At 44.1% G+C, this 21,878-nt stretch overlaps 1 protein-coding gene across 11 annotated transcripts in view; it reads right to left on the bottom strand.

Moving 5' to 3' along the window:
* Positions 1–21,878, bottom strand: part of EPB41 (erythrocyte membrane protein band 4.1) — a 2,030,480-nt gene that overhangs the window by 714,324 nt on the left and 1,294,278 nt on the right. For 9 of the 11 annotated variants that reach the window (XM_069622988.1, XM_069622989.1, XM_069622987.1 and 6 more), the window contains one exon: positions 16,645–16,800. The exons of the other annotated variants lie outside the window; for them this stretch is intronic. In XM_069622988.1, the coding sequence (XP_069479089.1) occupies positions 16,645–16,800 (156 nt within the window). The remainder of the gene's footprint in view (positions 1–16,644; positions 16,801–21,878) is intronic. 11 annotated transcript variants of the gene reach the window in all.

Here is a 21,878-nt window from a genome sequence, read left to right as displayed (position 1 = left end):
ATACTTCCAATAGTTTAGGGGTTAGTTCTTCTTTGAAAACTTTGTAGAAATCCGCCCGGATCCCATCGGAGCCTGGGGTTTTACTTGAGTGTAATTTTTTGATGGCCTGAGTGATGTCTTCCATGGACAGTGGGCTATCTAGTGCCTCTCTATCAGTCAGGCTTAATTCTGGTAGTGGAAACGATCCCATGTAGTCCTGGAGCTCTTTGTCTGATGTTTGGTCGGCATTCGAGTATAATGTAGTATAATATTCTAAAAACACCTTACTCACTGCTCGGGCTTCCGTGTGCATGACACCCGTGGGATCAACTATACTCGTAATTAGTTTCATCCCCTATTCTGCTTTAATGAGGTTGGCCATCGTCCTACTAGCCTCATTTCCTTCTCTGTACCTTCTGGCCCTAATTGGTTGCATCATATAGTATACCTCTTGTACCGCCAGTTCTCTGTATTGCGACAGTTGTTCCTGTAGCAGTTCCAGGGTACACTTTTCGGGAGAATGAGCATATGTGTTTTCAAGTATTCTTAGTTCCCTCTCAGTTTGATCTAGGTTTTTACGGATCTCACTGAGCCTGCCTACTGTCTTCGAGATTAAGTGACCCCTCAGCCACACGTTGAAGGTTTTCCATACGGTGGCGGTCAGCTGTACCTATCCTGCGTTGTGGTCGAAGAATTCATTAATGTTAATTCTCAACAACTCTATCATTGAGTCATCTTTCAGCAATGTTGGGGGCATCTCCATGTTTGTGTGTTTTGTTGTGTGTCTTCTGTCTGCATCACAATCATAACTGGCGAATGATCTGATAGTGTTTGTGGGAGTATTGTACTTTCCTGTAGACGTGCCACCAATTCTGGCGAACACAGCCAGTAGTCGATACGTGAACTGGACCCTTAATAGAATGTGAGTTCCTTATGCTCCGGGCGCAGCTCTCTCCATGCATCAGTCACGGTTAGTGTTGACATGATCTGCGATATTGCCAACGCCGACTTTGTGCGACTTCTATCCATTGGGGATGATCAATCCTTTTCTGGGTCAAGGATTGTGTTGAGGTCTCCCAACCATAGTATTTCGGCAGTGCCCACCGGAGCAATATTCATCACCATTTGCAGGTCAAATTCTGGAGAATCCGTATTTGGACCATATGTGTTGATTATTATCAATTCCAGGCCGTGCATCATACCCCAGATAATAACATATCTACCTCTATCTTAAATTTAGACATTTGGAATCCCGTGCGTTTGTTTACACCTGTTAGGACACCTCTGGCTTGAGATGAATAGTCAGTTGCGACGCATATCTGACCCCAGTTATGTGCAAATTCTTCAGTCCCACTCTTGGTCGCATGAGTTTCTTGTAGGAGTAGAAGAACAAGTTACTCTCTTACCTGGTAACATTCTTTCGATGGGATGGTCCGACGACGTATTCCATATCTATGACATATCTATGACAGTAATCAGCACAGCTGTGGTGATTACTGTCATAGATATGCCATAGATATGGAATACGTCGGAGGACCCAATCCCCTCGAAAGTCTATTTTATGTCTGTTTGCATATGCCAGTATTTTTCTTGCCTTGATGGGGTTCGCCAGCCCTCTAATGTTCCACGTCAGGAGCCTCAGTCCCTGGGACTTGCACGTTGCTGCCATATATATTGTTAGTTATTGTCTGCAGTGTGCTTTAGAACTGGTTTGAAGACTCTATGGGTGCCGTGCGCGATAGTTTTTTCTGTTTTTTCCGCAGCTACCCTTCTCTTCGCATTTTCTGAACTGTATTGGTTTCTCGGATAAGTCTCTTTAACGGTCAATAGTACCCGACCGGGAACAGGCCTGTCCTCACCCTCCCTTCCCACCCTCACCATCCCCCCAACTGGACAGTGTATTCCCTTTAGTTTTTCTTAAGTTTTGAAGAACTTTTTTGTATTGATATCATAATAGTACCTTTGCGACCTATTTTTGCAATTGTTGCTTGTAATTTTCAATTTATTCTTGCTTGTATTTCTTTGTTAGTAGCTGTTTGTCGCATGAGTGTAGGCTAATACGGAGACATTGAGTTCCTCTACTCCGTCTGTAAACCTTGAAAAACACACACTTGTGCCTGCACTGCTTTGCGCCAAAGTAGGTGAAAGAACAATTCTCATTCCGATTGGTTGGTTTTATCCATTTTTATTTTGTTTAGAAATTTAAGGTTTAGCCCTTTTGGAGACACGTGTTTCGGCGTTCGCACTCTGCCTTTTTCAATCCGAGCTATTTACAAAATACAAAAATACATAACACCAAAATAAGGTTCAAAACGTTAAAGACCTTCTATTTTTTTAATTTTTAAACCCTGTTAAAAATCGTGACTTTTTTGTGCTTAAAACCCACACTTTCAAATTTCTGAAACACAATTTTATGAAACACAATCTTTGGAAAAAAAAAAACATCACACCTCGTGCATCTTACGTGATCCTTATTCTCTCTGAGCATATTTTTGTAGTCAAGGGCTGAGAAGTGAGGGGGGTTGTGGGGAGGGAGAGCTGGGGGTGCGGTTGCAGGGGAGGGGTGGTTTCCCTCGTCATATGATTGGTCTCAAAGAAAAAGTTCTTAGTATGTCTTACCCTTTACAAGATTCTCTTTTGTGTATAGTTCTAACAAGTCCTGGGTTCAATCCCACCTACACAAAAGAAGACATGTATGTTTTGGTCATTACATAAGTTGTATTTCGGTTTTAGATTGGTTCACACTTTGAAAAATAATTCAACACTTAGTCCATACGTTTTGTGCTTTTCAACTTGAATATTTTGCATTTGAAAATATACGTGTGTATTTGCACTGTTTTACCGTTTGCTCCTTGCTTAATTTGTAAAGACAAAACATATTTTTTTGGCTTTCCAACTTAAAATATTTTACATTTGAAAATATATATGTGTATTTGACTATATTGCCATTTGCTCCTTGCTTATTTTGAAAAAGCAAGACAGTTTATTTAGTAAATATTTAACAATGCCCTGATGGCAACTAGTTGCTTATAGTTCTTCAAATGTCCCGCGCCGCGTGCATTGCTATCCCTGTCCCAAATCACAAAACCCTGGTTACACGTGCAGCACGATTTGTAACGTGTCTGCAGCCAGTCGTGGGCTTCCCACCTAAAACCCAGGGCTTACCTGAAAATGATATTGTTCCTGCTCCAAGCGTCGTAGTCCTCTCCCGAGGGTCCCTGAATTATAATCAGCCCTTATTTCCCCGTAAGTCCCTCTTCAGTTTTCGCACCATTGATGGTGGCGGCCATGTTTTGGGATGTGAGTTCCATATTTACTGAGTAACGAATTGTCCTTATCCCTTGTTCCTGTATTCACTTGTTTTCACTGAATCAGTCAAAACCACTGTTTGTGTCACATTAATGTTGTAAAGATGTTGTGCACATCTTGCATTGGTTATTCGAATGAAAAATTCCCACATTTAATTAAGAATGTGGTTTATTTATTCGTGGGCAATATGATGTAAACTACGTTCTGTTGCATTGAGTTATGGGTAATGGAGTGAAAGTCATTGTTTTAGTGTTTAGTTTTCAATCATGACATAAATGAATGATGTTTAATTAGACATAGGTTGTTAGTGTGGGACTTCTCCACGCTAACAGCCCCCATTTGATCAGAAAGGGGTTTGCTTATTCATGTCCAATTTTATGTGAACTAGTGAGCCGTTGCACGGAATTCTGGGTACTGTAGTTTCATCTTCAAAGTTGCTGTTTGGGATATAAGGTGAATAGATGGTGTTATTTGTCAGGACATGAGCGATCTCTACCTGGATCGATCTCTACCATTGGCATTACATGTCATTAATGGCTTGTTGCTTTAGTGAAATATAGTGTAACCTATTTCCTTAAGCACTAATCAGTATATTGTGATTTATACATACAAAACTTAAACATAGGCATTTGTCAAGATAACACTTAAAATCATATTTTGGCATAGATGCACCGATTGTCCATTTGTTTATACTTGTTTACATATTTCATACACACTGCATCATGTGTGAGGAGTATTCACACTTATTATTACTTTTAGAGAAAATGGATCTTTGTCTGAATTCAAACCACTTTCCACAGTTTGAAAATGGCAAATGAGTCTGGCTTCCTCTTGTCGTAGACGTAGTTCTTCGTCCCCTCCACGTTTGCCCATCTTGATTTTCTTCAGGCCTACAAATCTAATGTCTTTCTTGTTCTGTAATTGGTGATGGTTTTGCCAATGCTGCGAGAGTGGAAGGTTTTTATCTTGACTCCCAATTATAGATAAATGTTCTCTCATTCGTATTCTGAGCTCCCGAATGGTGCTTCCAATGTATATTAGTTTACAGACACATAATATCGCATAGATGACGTATTTGGATCTGCAGTTTATTTGTTCATTAATCCAAGTTTTCATCCCATCTCGATTTGAGAAGACATCTCTATCTGGTACTGCATACTGGCACATTGTGCAGAAGCCACACTTCTTAAAACCAGACACTGGTTGATGTAACCATGTCTGTGGTCTCATCTCTTCTCTTTCTGGCAACAATGATGGACTTAACATCATTTTTCGATGAAGAATGCAAACTACTGACAGATCGTTTTTCGGCCAGAGGGTACCCTCAGAAAGCAATTACCAAGGCTAGGCAAAAAGCACAATGGATGACAAGAGAATCTACCTTAATGCAAAGAACCAGGCAAACACAATCAGACAACATGATTCAATTCATCACAATGTATTGCGCAAACAATAAGGAGATCAAAAGAGTTCTTAAAAGTAACTGGTATCCATTGAAACTAGATACACATGTAAATACATACATTCAAGAATATCCAACGATAGTTTACAGAAGGGCACCTAAAACCTGGTTTTTAGGTGGGAAGCCCACCACTGGCTGCAGACACGTTACAAATCGTGCTGCACGTGTAACCAGGATTTTGTGATTTGGGACAGGAATAGCGATGCACGCGGCGTGTGACATTTGATGAACTATAAGCAACTAGTTGCCATCAGGGCATTGTTAAATATTTACTAAATAAACTGTCTTGCTTTTTCAAAATAAGCAAGGAGCAAATGGCAATATAGTCAAATACACATATAGATTTTCAAATGTAAAATATTTTAAGTTGGAAAGCCAAAAAAATATGTTTTGTCTTTACAAATTAAGCAAGGAGCAAACGGTAAAACAGTGCAAATACACACGTATTTTTTCAAATGCAAAATATTTAAGTTGAAAAGCACAAAACGTATGGACTAAGTGTTGAATTATTTTTCATAGTGTGAACCAATCTAAAACCGAAATACAACTTATGTAATGACCAAAACATACATGTCTTCTTTTGTGTAGGTGGGATTGAACCCAGGACTTGTGCGAACTATACACAATAGAGAATCTTGTAAAGGGTAAGACATACCAAGAACTTTTTCTTTGAGGCCAATCATATGATAAGGGAAACCACCCCTCCCCTGCAACCGCACCCCCAGCTCTCCCTCCCTCATACCCCCCCTCACTTCTCAGCCCTTGACTACAAAAATATGCTCAGAGAGAATAAGGATCACGTAAGATGCACGAGGTGTGATGTTTTTTTTTCAAAGATTGTGTTTCATAAAATTGTTTCAGAAATTTTAAAGTGTGGGTTTTAAGCACAAAAAAGTCACGATTTTTAACAGGGTTTAAAAATTAAAAAAATAGAAGGTCTTTAACGTTTTGAACCTTATTTTGGTGTTTTGAATTTTTGTATTCTTTTGTAAATAGCCCGGATTGAAAAAGGCGGAGTGCGAACGCCGAAACATGTGTCTCCAAAAGGGCTAAACCTTAAATTTCTAAACAAAATAAAAATGGATAAAACCAACCAATCGGAATGAGAATTGTTCTTTCACCTACTTTGGCGCAAAGCAGTGCAGGCACAAGTGTGTGTTTTTCAATATTCCCTTTAGTTAACTGCAATCTTTGCAACCGTGGGTGGTTCTGCTTCGCCATTTCCTGTTCGTACATCCCAGGTCCCACCTAGGAGCACATGCGCTAAATCTTCAGTGAGTTGGCATTGTTTGTTGTTTGTGTCCTTGTACAGTGTTTCAGTTTTCAATCAGGTGCTGGGTCGTGCCATCTGGTCCTTGTTGCCCGAAGGAATCGGGATGTTCTGTTCTATATAGCCCATCACATCTTCCGCCGACTCGAACAAGTGAGCCCTTCCGGAGTGTTGAAGATGGAGTTTCGCTGGGAATAGAATAGCGTAGGGTATGGACCTCTCCCTGAGTGCTTTCTTGACTTGATCGAATGTACGTCGGGCTGCCTGTACACCAGTGGAGAAGTCTGGATAGATATAGATCCTTGTGGAATCGTAAGTGAGTGTTCCTTTTTCGCGGGATAGACATTGGATGAGGTCTCTATCCCGGTAATTGAGTAGCCGTGCTACGACCGTGCGTGGCTGCGCCCCGGGTTTGGGCTGCGGAGCCAGAGATCTGTGGGCCCTTTTTATCAGGAACTGTTGGGAAAAGTTGGCACCTGGTAAAATTGTGTGCAGCACCTCCTCTATGTATGATTCCATTGGCACATTCAGTGTTTTTTCTGCCAGGCCGACCACCCTTATGTTATTGCGTCGCGATCGCGACTCTAAACCTTCACATTTGGAATGGACTAACTTCAGGTTCTTTTTTATCTCGGCAATGTCCTTAGTGTGCGTCGTTAAGGTGTCCTCCAGTGTCCCTATCCGAGTTTCCGCCTCCAACACTCTAGTATTTACAGCCTGTAGGCCGGCATAGAGCACATTCGCGATACATAAGGAACCCTAGTCTACACCGAGGAAGAAACAGTTAATACATTCTGTAACTTTTATCAAGATCTATACAGCTCCAAAAGCACTGCAAGCCCCGAGTTACTCCAAGATTTCCTTAAAGACACCGAACTATACTGGGTAGTCAATGAACTTCGTGAACCTCTAAACGCACCCATCTCACTAGAAGAAATACTAGAAGCAATAAAAACTCTTCCAAACACCAAAGCACCAGGCCCTGACGGCCTTACAAGGGAATTCTATAACTCCTACGCGGCCACCATAGCTCCATTACTTCTCCAAGTATACGAAGAAGCCCTAGAGCAAGGGATCCTCCCACCCACACTATGCAAAGCTAATGTGTTCTTAATACATAAGGCAGGCAAACCCAAGGAAGACTGTGCCTCGTACAGACCTATCTCGTTAATCAACCTTGATAACAAGATTCTGGCTAAAATCCTAGTGGCGCGACTACTCCCTCTCATGTCCGCGCTGGTATTAGGTGATCAGGCCGGTTTCATCCCGGCACGCAGCACAACCTACGGCATCAGACGGCTATTCGGCGTCACCACGGCACTCGACCCAACACAAGCAATCGCCGTCCTACTGGATGCCGAAAAGGCCTTCGACTCCGTGGAGTGGCCATACCTCTTTGCAACGCTCAAACAAATGGGACTTGGGAACCTCTTTATTAAAATGGTCTTGTTGCTCTACAATGACCCACGATCCTATATTACCCTAGGCAACACGAAGTCCCCCAGTATCAGGTTAGAACACGGCACCAGACAAGGCTGTCCCCTATCAACCCTCATCTTTGCCTTAATAATGGAACCCCTAGCTTCAAGATTGAGATCCCACCAACTCCACAGAGGTCTCACTTTAGGCCCGCACAAACTAGTGGTCTCCCTGTACGCCGACAATGTTATTCTATTTGTCAATGATCCCCAAACTAACCTTAACCCGATAATGCGGGAAGTGATCAAATTCAGCAATATCTCAGGCCTCAAGACCAATACTCCAAATCAGTGATATTTCCCCTGACGCCAAACACCTCTAGGTACCCTGACGATCACGGTTTTAAATGGGAGAGCTACAAAGTCCGATACCTAGGCATCTACATGTCGCTTAACTGTTACAAAATATTCAAAGACAACTATGCAACGACAATAAGCGCCCTCCAGGAGCGCGTACACAGATGGAAGTCACTCCCACTAACACTATGGGGGAGGGCCTCATTGACCAAAATGGTGATTCTCCCCAAACTCCTTTATCTGTTCACAAATATACCATTGCTCCTACTTCGCTCCTTTTTCCAAAATATTAAAAGCCTCGAACTAATATGGGCAGGGAAACCAGCAGGAGTAGCTCACACAACGCTGACATTACCAACATCACAAGGCGGCCTTGCACTTCCAGATACTGAGAGATACTACTGGGCAGCACAGGCACAATTCCTGTGCCACTGGTACACTACACACTTTATCCGCCCACATGTACAGGTTGAACGGGCCCTTGCATCCCTTAATCTTCTGAGAGCTGTCATTCTCAGCAATCTTCCAGTACCACATAACACAATGAACACTGTCCTCTCCACCTACGCTATCTGGAAGAAAATCGCAAGAAAATACGAAATACACACGAGATTCTCTCCCCTGCTACCAATCAAGTTCATCCCAATCATACCCCCGACAGGTGAAAAAATATTTCACCTATGGCTCAATAAAGTCAACATCCAATCCCTTGGAGACCTCTTCCCCCCCGGGCACGTTTATAACCCCGCAGATGGCCAAAGAGAGAGGAGGTACTACATCACTCGATATATTTATCTACTTTAGACTATGCTACACCCTACAAGCCCTGTTCCCATCATTTCCCAAACAGTCAGTGACATGGGATTTACTACACAATGTAATCCAGGCAAAAGGAGAGGGAAGACTAGTGTCCATGATATACAAATCCCTCCTAACAGACACGGCAACCATCGACACCCGCACGAAATGACGATGGGAGACAGCCATCCAAGCTACAATACCAGACGACGACTGGACCTACATTCTTCGCCAAACGCAGAAAGTTGCTATAAATACTTGCTTCAAACAAATTCATTTCAACTTTGTGCATCAAACCTATTTTCCCCCTCAAAAAGACAGTGACATCACCCGGAACTATCGGCACTATCCCGGTTCTGGTCATCGGTCCTACAAACGACTGCCGAAATAGTGGGAGAGGAGCTATGCCCTCTCCCGGCAATTGCACTTCTAAGCCTGACCAAATACTTGCAACCTCCGTCGAGAAAACTAGCAGCCCTTCTCCTGGTACTGGCGCACAGGAGGATTGCCATGACATGGGGGCGTGGCCCTGTTCCTACACTAACAGCTTGGAAAAAAGACATGTACTGCCAAGACATGGACACTGAATTCATAAGAACTCTACCCCACCATGCACGACCTCCCCCCCCCCCCCCCGACATCTGGGGTCCATATATATCGCTTACCTACTTTCCAACTCCGATACCTCAGACTCTCAATCACAACTCTCGCAAACGCAGAGGGCAAATGTGACCTCATCACCGGCAACCCACATGGTGGATTGAAATACAGTGAACAAGTCACCAAGAACGGCACTTAAGCCAGACATTACGGGAGGGAGGGGGGTTAAACATTGAATTTTGTATGTTGTGAACGTTTTGACTGCACCCGATTGGTGCAGATCTGTTCTGTCTTATAAGAAAAAAACCTAAAAATAAAGTTAAAAAAAAAAAAGGGTAAGAAATGCTTGATTTATAGTTAAAAAGTCTCAGATTCTGCCTCCACCCACACTGGATTTAATCTTGCCTGGGTTATTTCTGATGATTTGTAAACCAAATGTGTACGTTATAGCCAAAGTGTGTGCCTTCTGTGACAGCGCCAGTCACCTGTCACCTTCACGCACACTTCTTTGGGAGTTGGTGTGTTCCTAATGCCATTTGTGACATTTCCCAAACTCTGCATCAGTCTTGTAGCCGAAGAAACAGAAATTATTCTCTCGACTATCTGACAAACAAAAAACCTTGTCTGACCTTTTTGAAAGCAAGTAACATATCCAAATATAAAAATGCATCTGCTACTGAAAATTACACCTTGCCATCTTGCTACTTTCGTTGTGTTTTTAATTTTAAAATATACATGTATTGGCCTTCGATAGAACAATGAACTTTTCTATTTTCATATCACCAGGGCTTTAAGTAGGCTGGGATTAACCAGGGCAGAGCCCCGGAAGTCTCCAAAACTGCTACAGACCCGGAACGCTGCGAGGGCTCTCTGTCGCCCTTAAGCAAGCCCTGTGCTTTTTTCCTTGCACACAGACTGGTGTTGCACAGGAAGAAAAAAATAAATCACAGGTGTTGCTTAAAGGCTTCCTGTCACTTATGTCAGTCATCGAAAGGGACAAAGCAGGGCCGTCATGAGGGTGTGACAGGACTGCCCGAGGCCTCATGGAGTAGGGGTGTAGCCTACTAATCCCATTTTGGCAGTGATATGTACCAAAAAAAAAACACATCAACACATATCTATGTATGCATGAACTTCGGCAGGGACACTCCTGGACACTATTGCTTGATTTATGGCACCATGATCAGAGTGATATCCTCCACTCCCTCCAGCCATTATGACCTCATTCCCCTTGAGCAGGGCCATTACAGTGTGGTAGCAGGGTACAAAAGGAGCACGATTACAGCAGCTCCTACCATGTCTCTCACTGTGCGTTGCATCTTAAGATCACTGCTCTGCCTCCTTCAGCTCTGCTGCTTGTTTAAAGGATATGGTCATCTATTTCACTAATGACTCTATCCCCTTCCCCCAATACTTGATTTAGTATTGAGGCAGGAGCAAGCCCCAGAGGATTTATTCCTGCCTTGCATAGCTGTTGCCACAACCATGGTTGGATCTGGTCAACTGATCACAAAACGCATTCTGTGATCACTGTAGTACAGCCAGTTTGTGCATTTACTACAGTACAACTTGTGCAGCATTTTTATCTTTCGCTACGAAATATATCGATCAAATGCAATAATCTAAGTTGAAATGCATGCTAAGAAGTTTGAGTGCCACTATGGTTAAGATAGCTCAGTAAGTTTAGTTCCTGTTGAAGAGATATGTGTTAATATGCCATATCATACATAGTACCCAATCCTGACACCCCAATCCTGACACAGTAGAAGAAATAGAGATCATAATTACTGAGCTTCCATCAGGCAAATCTCCGCGAACTAATGGGCTCCCAGGTGAGTTCTACAAGGAATACAAGGATACCTTAGCACCGAGTCTGCTGGAAACACATCAAGAGGCGTATGAGAAGGAGCAGTTGCCAGACAGCATGTTGGAATCAGTAATCCTACCGATTCTTAAACCAGGCAAATCGCCACTGGATTGTGCCTGCTACAGGTCGATCTCCCTGATATATCAAGACTCCAAAATCCTCACAGCAGTGCTCGCTAACCGGCTTACATGGGTGATACCCACGTTGATTCATACGGACCAAACGGGCTATGTCCCGGGAAGGAACACGACATGAAATCTGCGGAGACACCACCATGTGGTAGATCAGACGGACCTCAGACGAGGCGAATGAGCCATAGCATCGCTAGATGCTGTTAAAGCTTTCGACTCCGTGACCTAGGAGTGGCTGTTGAGTGTCCTCGTCCACTTTGGAATGGGAGAGGGGTTCCTCCGTTGGATCAGGATACTATATAAAAATCCCAGAGCAAGGGTGAAAACGGGGAGACACATCTCGGAGGTCTGGAGAATATACAGAGGCACCAAGCAGGGATGCCTGCTGTCACTGATGTTGTATATACTGGCCCTAGAACCACTGGCGCTTTTCCTTAGAGCAGAGTACGGGGACACTGAGATAGACATAGATGGGGTAGTATACCAAATCTCATTATACGCCGACGACATGCTCCTCTTTGTGGGGAACCCGCAGGTAAATATATCATGTCTACTGGAAGCGATAGATGCGTATACCAGACTCTCGGGAATAGCTATTGATAGAAGAAAGGCCTCCCTTGTGGGTCCGGAAATGGGGACCCTCGCAACATGCCGATCCCATTGGGAAGCCAAAGGCGACAGGAGATTTAAAGGAAGGAAGGAAAATGGGTGGAATTCCTAAACTTGGTGGAGGAACACGACATACATGGAGGCCAGTTTATACTACACAACAGCATGGTTTGGACAATCAAGAAGAGATGGCCAGAATTGCCACAGGATGAGGATCCAGGGGGATGTTAGATGTGTGGTACGATATATCAGAAGGGGGGGGGCACACGGTCTCTAGACTGTATGAACAGATGCTGGAATATAACAATGAGCGGGAGCTGCAAACGAGAGAACGTTGGGAAGGGGAGCTCCAGAGATCCTTTAGTGACCAGGCATGGTCTAGAGTTTTGCGATCCCCTAAAAAAGTGTCCAGAAATGCAAGATTTAGACAAGTCCAGTTATACCTTATGCACAGGGCATACCTTACGCCCAGGAGACTGGCCACGATGAGAGTTGGGGGCCGCTTCTGCGCTGAGGAGGATGCTGACATGCTGCATATATTTTGGACTTGCCCTAAGAACTTTTTGGGAGGACATCAAGGAGGGAGTGGCGGGGGGTGGAATTGAAATGCAAGCATGGACCCCGGAGTCTTATTTATTGGGCCTGTTTCCCAGAGGAGACAGGCAAATGGCCCATCTGGCTAAAATGAAGGACCTGGTGTGCATCATGATGGCATGGAATTCGAGCTCGGGTCCGAGCATGGACTCGTGGTGGTCTGACCTCCAGAGATGGTCGATAGAGATGGTCGATAACAGAAACAGCAGTAAGGACAAGGTCGGTGCAGAGAGGACAAGGGGAAGGAGGCCATAAGATACTTGCATGGAACTCCCTGATACAAGACTTATTTGGACAAAGAGAACAGAGCAACACAGATGATCCCAGAAGAGCAGAGGTGTATTGATAGAAGAATAGACAAACGCACAAAGTACCCCTTGACAGGGCAAAAGAACAAGAGACAAAGACCCGAGAGTGGAAGAGATGGACGGTCATGGGCCAGGACAGCACGGCCACAGAATCGCGCCAGGACAAATGATGGAAAGCGGAATCCACAAGATGTGCCAGAGTGTTGGTTATGTTTTATTGTTGTTGTGGTTGGTTGATGTTGTAAAACAATAAAGAGTTAAAAAAAAAAAAGAATACAGTATTAAACCCCAGAGAAATGAATTTGCAATATGCAGACTTGATGCAAACAATACCATCCAAGACAACATTAATTGACCTTCAATGTACTTGGTGGCAAGGTCTTATGATGATGGTGTAATGCTGGGAATCAGACAGCACCCCTCTTAGGCCATTCCCATCACTATTTAGGCCACGCCTAACTATCAGGCCACACCCCTTTGTTAGGTCCGCCCCTTGATTTCACATCCCCCTTCAAGCAATGAATATCACAGTACAGATTTAACTACAACACTAATTAGTAATGAATAAAAGCGGCACAGAACAAAAAAGGCCATGCTCACAGTCTGAACAATCTGAGGGGCATTGAGGGAACAGTGAAAATTTTAAACATGGGCTCTTCTAAATATGTTTAATGTGAGAAAGGCATGGTATCATAATTGAAGACATGGACACAAGATGTAAAAGTTACAAAAACCTTTATTAAACTAAACTGGGGTTGGAGACTTCCTATCTGGCCCTAACTCAATAATGGGAGTAGTCTCGACCATCAAAGTAAACCAAATAGTCCAAGACAGTCAGTCAAACCAAAAGAGAAGTCTGTCATAAACCAATACTTGCCCTCACGCGCTACAAAAACTGTGTGGAGAAAAAGTATGAAAAAACAAAAGAGTATCAAAAATAATGTCAGAATGGCAATGGAAGTGGTACACCACTCTCGTCCCAAAGTTCAATGCACTGGGGTGTTTGTAAAGTTCTTCAAGTTGGTTGGTTTACAGAGTTCATATGGCTGGTACCATTCAACAGTTCACACGATGTCCTTAGGCTTCCCTTGCCTTTGTTTCAAAGTCACTTCACTGGTTTCAAAAAGGTGCAACAAAGTTCCAACATAAAGATCTTTCACAAAAAATCCCTCAGGTTTTCCTCACCCACGTCCGGGTGTCTGTTGGTTTCAAACAATACTTTCTTGGTTTAAAACAAAACACTGTATCCCTCAGGCTTCCGTCGCCCAAGTCCGGGTTTCACTTGGCTTTCAATGTTGACGTCGAAAACCTTCGAAAATGCATAGATTTGTCTTGGAACTATGCATGACCACTTCGATGTATTTTCACAACAGTTCCTTGGCTCACAATTCTTCTTATATTCCTAGCACAACAATATTTCAAACCAGACCCCTCAGGCTTCCTTCACCAGAGTCTGGGTTTCGCTTGTAACAAAAACTGGCAATAGGCCTCTCAGCGTTCCCTTCCCCAAGCTTAGGCCTGTCTTGGCAATGTTCACTAAGTTCACTCAACTTGGTTGAGGCCGCCCCTGTGCTTTATGTCTCTCAAGATAGTATTCACCAAATGCACAAAAAACAAACTCTGTACCTGGGCTTTGTCAGAGACTATCGAGAACGCTGGGTTTTTCTGCCTTCTCCCTGCGCGACCACTCTGACTGGTTGTCCCTCGGGTTTTGCTCTCACTGGTCTTGCTTCTGCACACTTCTTGGATCTTTCTTTTACCTTCCTGTTGCATTAAATTTCCAATCTTGCCATTTTTACACTACAAGTCCCAAAATGCAACATGTTTGTTTTGATCCACTTTGCTAGCTACTGCATTTTGGCGATCTTGGGAGCTTCAATCTGCTAAACTATTCACAATGTTCAAAAGAGGTTATCCCACTTCAGCCACATGCCCGCCACTGAGCCTCTACCTCTCACCTTGAGAAGCGCGTTGCTGGCGGGTCCTTCAATGGGATCAGACTGAGGTCAGGGTCTCACCATCTGCCACTCAGCCACCTGGGCTTCTGTAGCTCACCCAGGGAACAAGCACAGGTTTGGGCCCTGCCAGCAAACTGCAGCTGTCTCTGTTCTGGCTCCTTGGGGACACTGCTCCCTCGGCAGACTGCAGCCCCCCCCACCCCATTACACACAGGGTGAGTGTCCTGGCACTCGGTCCTCCTCCAGACTCTCCAGGCTTCGCCCCAGCAGCTGCTGCTTCTCCTGGCTTCCACGGTCCTTCCAGCATCCCCAGCTCGCTCAACCGGGGGTTTCTGGCCCCACCTTTTATATCTTGCTGGCTCCTTAACAGGCTTCAGGTGTTGGAGATAATGGTCTTGTGGCTGACCTTGCCTGTCCTCATTAGTGGGAAATTGCCATAGAGTAGGTAGGGCTGCTGCTTGTATTTTCCAATGGGTAATCTTCATTACTCCTGGTTGTCTCTTCCTCGTCCCACTACTTTGGCAGTCAAAGGGGAAATAGGAATTATGGGAGTTACAGTGTTCCATAGAGGTTATGAGTAAACTAATTGGGTAAATTACTGTTAGGAAAGGGGGATAAATACGTTGTTGTGGGTAAATGGGTTTCTTTATCCTTTGTCTAATTTCTGTGTTAGGTGTGAGGATTGGTCATGGTCTATTAAGTGGGTGGATGATGTTTTCAATCTTTTCCTTAATGGAAAGTGCTGGCGTAGGATGGGACTTAGATGGCAATATCCCATGAAAACTGAGGGTATGTTGGGTTGGGGGTACTGGAAAGGGGGACTACCATGTCTCGCCTCAGGCGTTCCTCCCGCGTTATCCAAAGACCCACTGCCCAGGTGATCCACCCTCGCTTGTCTGTCCCCCAGGGTTGGGATCCAAGAGCGATGGCCCTTCCCTGGCCACCCGAATGAAGGATCTCCAGGGATTACTTGTCAGAACGCCCTCAGGTGTCTCACAGTATGTTTGATAAATGAGTGTTGAAAACCCACATAAGGAGCGGTACAGAGAAATGAACCTTCTATAGGATCATCGTTTTAATTGCTCTGTTACAGAATTTCCAGATTAAAGCTGCCGAAAGTGCAGACTATGCAGCCATAATTCTTGTTGGGCTCAAGGAGACAATTAATATCTTTCGCAAATAAGAACTTCATCTAAGGACAATACGCTTGAAAACATTTAAAAAATGACAGCTTTTCCATTTTGCTCCAGATCAGTATGGAAATGGTGCCCTCACTTTCTAAAAATCGAAATGTTAGGACTTTCCCAAAAAATACAAAATATACAAACTGACCAGCCAAGGCAGTGAAAACGAGGACAGCAAAAGAAATTGACATACGAACACATGAGCACACAAAAAAAAGAAGCAATTTTAGATGGGCTCAAAATGTGATTTAGAATGGCCTTCTCCGATTGAAAAAAACATCTGGCCATAAAGAATGTGCTTGTTTCACGAATATTAGCATTACAACCCAAAACAAAGAAATAAAAAAGGTAACAGTGTCTCGGGCATTGTCTTTTATAGCATTTGACATCAATAAATCAGACTTTCCAATGACCCCAATGGCACAGTGTAACACGTTGACAGTTTTAGGCAGAAAAAGAACATAGTGGTTAGTTCACAAAGGTATGACATTTTACAAGAGTCACAAACCTCGATTAAAGTATGCCATCTATATTTCAAAAGTGTATGGCATTACCTTTACAGTCTTTGGTACAGCACATCATTTTAAATACACATTAAAAATGGATGCACTTGACAACATTTACCACAATGTTGATTTAAACTGTTAAAGAACTGGCTTCAAGTGAAATAAGTCAGTTGGGATTTTATAACAATATTTAAGACCAAGTTGGATGCAGTACATCTGAACATGTATGTGCAAGCAGGGTTAGTAATGAGGAAACTGCCACCCACACAGCAGGGAAAGCGGTTTCCCCTGTACCTGGTTGTTTGGGGATTGGTCCCACATAGAATGATTTTGGCTCGGGTTCCTTCATCACCAGCACTTTCTCAACCACTGCCATATTTTCTGCCACGACCAACACATCCTCATCTTCCTCTATTGATGCCACGTTAATGTTTGAAAACACAGGCTCAGCTAAAAACAAGTTATGTTGTATTAAACACCCACCTCTGGGATTCAGGGACGGTAGATATAGCGTAACGAAATGCCTGATGTACAATATTACTCTTCACATCCGACAATCATTGATGATGTTTTATCACCCAGCAACATTACAAATCAAGCAGTTGAACCCTCACTGAGTGAAGAAGCAGAGACAAACAGCACTCTAAAGCAAACAAGACGGGCATCAGAGCGTGAAGATGCAGGATGCTCAAGAAGTGAAGCTTGTAAGTGTTGGCAAAATCTTCAAACAATGCTGTCCCGGTCATGGACACATGCCTGTGCACACTTTGAAAAGACAGTAAGCAAGAGGAATGAAAAACGCATTAAGAAGGGTGTGCAGTTGAAGCAAAAAGATAAGCATTGTAATTATCCTGACTAGATACTGCACTGAGGTTAGCCATGAAGAGTAATCTGTATTTTGGGTTATAGTTTGGACCGCCATAACTCAAATTTTTCTTTGGCTGCCACAGAACTGAGGGCCCGAAAATGAAGCAGAAACTCATCAAATCGCCTATTTAGTGGTAGTTTAGCTAAACACAAGGATACTTTTCTTTTTAAAGGATTAGAAAGAACTTTGGAAAATGCAATATACCACACAACACAGGACAGTCTACCTGTAGAGTCAGAGGCCCAACTCCTGGCCACGCTCCTGCAGAAGAGAACATTCTTATGGTGACTCAAACTTTACTGCAACATACATAAATGTCTAAAACCTTGCTTCATAGGTCTCAATCTTTATGGAAAACACAGAAGCTGTTCATCTTCACAAGGAGAGGTATTGTCGCTACAGACAGTACAAAAAGAAGATGGACATAAAATATTGGTGGTTGAGGGGAAAAGTAGTTTGTTGAATTGTAGTACTGTGAGAAATACCCAAAGAGCCAACGAGCCAACATTGCTCTTAACCAACCTCTCATCTGCCTTCTAGGTAATATTTTTCTCTTGCCTTTAACCTGCCTCTTTCCCTCACTTCGCTGCTTTCACTCTTGCACTTCATCAATCGTGGTCACATCCCTAACACAGCTGGCTGTACCGCCTACCTACACTTAAAAGTGTCTAACGTTGGTTGTCCTTAATCTATGCATGTCCACCCATGAATTGTCCCCGGTTGACTGCTCCATTTACTCCCTTCCACAACCTGGTCAGAATGTCACTCAAACGCACCCCATTGTAAGAAGCTCATTGCTTCCCGTCGAATCTGATTTCTTATCTATAGTACGCTCTTTTGTGATCCAAGGAGCATTGTTCTTCCTGTATATAAATAAATAGTTCTTAAATGGTAAAATCATTACATTTATAAACAATGAATAGATATTGGCAAACACTTAGAGGGTTCATTGTTCTTCTTTTATTTTGTCTGCAAGCCTTAAGAATAGCAGGACAGCTAGATAGGACTAGAGAAAAACATTGATATAACACTTTATTGGCAATAGGCTACTCCTGTATCCAATCATTCAGTGAAGTGACAGTTGAGCCTCCATTTATTTTTCCACAAGAAAAGGAAAAGAGAATCCGGATCAATGGTTATACCTTCTCAACTGTCCTAAATTCAATGGGAAGAAGGGAGACTGGCTTATGAATGTAATGAAGACACCAACAATGGAGAGCTAGGATTACAAGTAAGCACCTTTAACTTCCCCTTCATTGAATCGCTGTTAATATTCAAAAACACAAATTCCTCACCTCAGAAAGAAGATGATCACAAAAGCGGAAAATACAGCCTTTTTCTCAAGCTTTATTTGTAAAGATTGCCTACAGATGTTGGACCCACTTTTGTAGTTTCTACCCTGTATTTGGCAGAGCTTCTGCTATTAGGCAGTCAGCACACAGGCTAGCATGGTGCAGGAAGTGAGTCCCTCGCTTTGCCAAAGAAGCAGTAGTAAGTAGTAAAATGTATTTGTAGGACGCAATTTATCACTGTGCACACAGTATCAAGGTGCAGATGCCATTTAGCACATGACAAACCATACAGAAATAACAAACCGACAACATACATGAATAAAACAGAAAACAGATCCAAAAACATTCGACATCAAGGTACAAACAGCACATCACCACTATCATAAGAGCCTAATGCAGCATCAAGAGACATCAAAAGACAGCTTATATTGCTTAAGTGTAATTTAGAATTTGAAAGAGATGTCCATTGTCTGATGACAAGAGGGGGCTTGTTCCACAATGTACATCCAAAGGTACGAATCAACCTGCTCTTATAACAGGTTATGCTGTATTTTCCGACCGTCAGTAGTAGAACTAGATCTAAGCTGGATCTAAGAAAGTGAAGAAGTGGCAAATAGTTACTGGCGATGTTAGCAACGTAGCACAGAGCAGTATCATGGACAAGAATACGTAAACTACCTGGATTCACATGCTATGAATATTCCCCGTCAGGCTGAGAATCCTCTGTAAAATAAAGCAGTTTAGCTTTATGCTAAAAACTGCATTGTCACTTGTATAGCCTATCGCTGTCACTTTGGGTCAATATGCCCCAACCAATGACACTCATCCTCCTTAGCTCCACCCTGGAGGCTATCTTCAGACTTGGTCACGCGTGTAAAGTGGCACTTATACCCAAAACAAAACCAGGGCAAGGAGGGAGGGTTGGATGTAAGACCCATGCTGGAGAACAAGAGTCACAAGTAAGTAACCTGTTCCTTCTCCAGCATGGGGTCTTACATGGATTCACATGCTATGAATATGATTACACAGTAGTACATTAACATATGCACGGGAGGTGGCAAGGCTCAAAAGAAGCAATAACACTTATCCCTGGAACACACTCACCTCAAGAAAAAAGTTGTGAAGCACCACTTGTCCGACACAAGACTCCTCCCTGGAATCCTCGTTGACACAGTAGAATCTTGTGAAGGTGTGCATAGACCTCCACGTAGCAGCCCTACAGATATCCAGCAGGGGAACACCAGAGAGGAACGCTGTCGTAGATGCAATTGCTCTGGTGGAATGGGCCCTTGGTCTGCCTGGCAATGGCCTGTTGACCAGCTGATGGCAATGCATGATGCAGCCGGAGAGACATCTGGAGATTAATTCTTTTGATAGGGTCTTCCCATGACCCACAGGTCCAAAGTTTACAAAAAGTTGAGAAGTTTTTTGCAAGTCCTTCGAGCATGCAACATAGAATTTCAAGGCATGTGCCATGTCCAGCGAATGCAAGGACCTTTCAGCAGGCATAGAAGGGTTTGCAATTGCAAAGAAAACTGGAACACCAAAGGTTTGTTTAATTGCAAGTCAGAGGAGACCTTTAGCATAAAGGACGGATGTGTTTGTAGAACTACCTTGGATGGGTAGAAAGACAAATATGGAGGCTTACAGGATAGAGCCTGAATTTCTCCAATGCTCCTGGCCGAGGTGATCGCCACTAGGAAGGCGGTCTTCCAAGAGAGGAACTTCAAAGATGTCCGATGCATAGGCTCAAACGGAGCACCCATCAGTTTGGACAGGATCACATTCAACTCCCACGCAGGGGCAGGAGAGTTCACTGGAGGGAATGTTCTGAAGAGGCCCTTAAGGAACTCCTTCACGAGCCTGTGAAACCACAGGGAGAGATTGCCATGAGCCCAAGTATACCAGGATATTGCGGCTAAGTGCATTTTGATGGAGGCATGGGCAAGGCCAGGCTTAGTCAGCGAACGTCGGTAAGGCTAGGTAAGGCAGAAGTTGCGGCACTGTGACACTGTGGAGAGATCTGTGACTGGCATCACACTGTAAAGCGCTTCCATTTGTGTTTGTAACATGCAAGTGTAGACGGACCACTGGCCTTGGCGAGAATATTCTTGCATTCCAACGTCAGAGAGATATGCCCAAATTCGAAAGCTGCAGGAGGCCAGGATGACAGGTTCAGGGTGCTGGATTGTGGTGCAGGATTGCCCTTCCTTCTCTGGATAGCAGGTCCGGAAGAGGATACAGTTTGATGATAGGAGCCACCGACAGGTGAATGAGGTCTGGGTACCAGATCTGTCTTGGCTACGCTAGTGCAATGAGGATCACCTTGCAACGGGATAGTTTGGGTGCGTTGATCACAAATGGGAGCAGCGGAATTAGCGGGAATGCATAAATGAATAGATCTTCCCACAGGAACAAGACAGCATGCCCAGGCTCCTCACCTGAGGATATCTTCTGGCAAACCTCTGGCACTTGGTATTAGCTGCTGTCGCAAACAGGTCGATCGGAGGCTGGCCCCACTCACTGAAAATCTGAGAGACTTGATCTTGGTGGAGCTCACACTCGTTGCAGGTCCGCATCTCCCTGCTGAGTCTGCAATGGTGTTTTGAACGCCAGACAAGTGGAACAGGATTTGAAACAACCAGTGAGCAAAGGCCAAGCGCCACAGGTTCTGTACTTCCAGAGAAAGGACGGGCGACCTCGTCCCACCCTGCTTCTTGACATGGTGGTTGTGTTGTCTGTGAAGAACCTGCCCACCTTTCCCAAGAGCTGAGGCTTGAAAGCCTTGAGAGCCCAGAAAACTGCCCGTAGTTCGAGGCCGTTGATGTGCAACGCCTTCCTCTCCGGGAGCCGTAGGTCTCTGGCATATAGTTGGCCCGTGTGGGTGCCCAAACCGTCCAGTGAAGCGTTGGTCCTGACCGTCTCCTGATGCAGAGGGATCCTGAAGAGAACTACCTGAGAGTTGTGAAGTCGAATGGACAAACAGTGAAGAGCTTTGCGGAAAACCCCGATTGAGGGCTATCCTGTCGTTACATGAGCCGGAGATCTGCTTCCACCTGGTGTCCAGGAACTCCTGAACGTCTCATTTGCAGTCTGCAATGAGGGACCAGATGGATGCATGAGGACATCATCCCCAACAGGGATTTGATGGACCAGACAGTCGCCACTCTGATGGAGGATAGCCTTTGACTCTTTCCTAGGATAGCACGTATACTTTTCACTAATGGAGCCGCCAGGCACGAGACTGTGTTGAGTCAGGCCCCCAGGAAAAGAGCATTTTGGGACAGCACCAAGTAGGATTTGGGATAGTTTATGGAGAATCCCAGAGAGGTTAGAGTCTCGACCGTCTCCGCTGTGTGTTGCGCCGT

This window comes from Ambystoma mexicanum, chromosome 11 (genome assembly GCF_040938575.1).
Source record: "Ambystoma mexicanum isolate Mex_15411 chromosome 11, UKY_AmexF1_1, whole genome shotgun sequence".
Taxonomy (NCBI): Eukaryota; Metazoa; Chordata; class Amphibia; order Caudata; family Ambystomatidae; genus Ambystoma; species Ambystoma mexicanum.
Note: the sequence above shows the minus strand (reverse complement) of the source record. Positions and strands in the feature narration are given on the sequence as shown.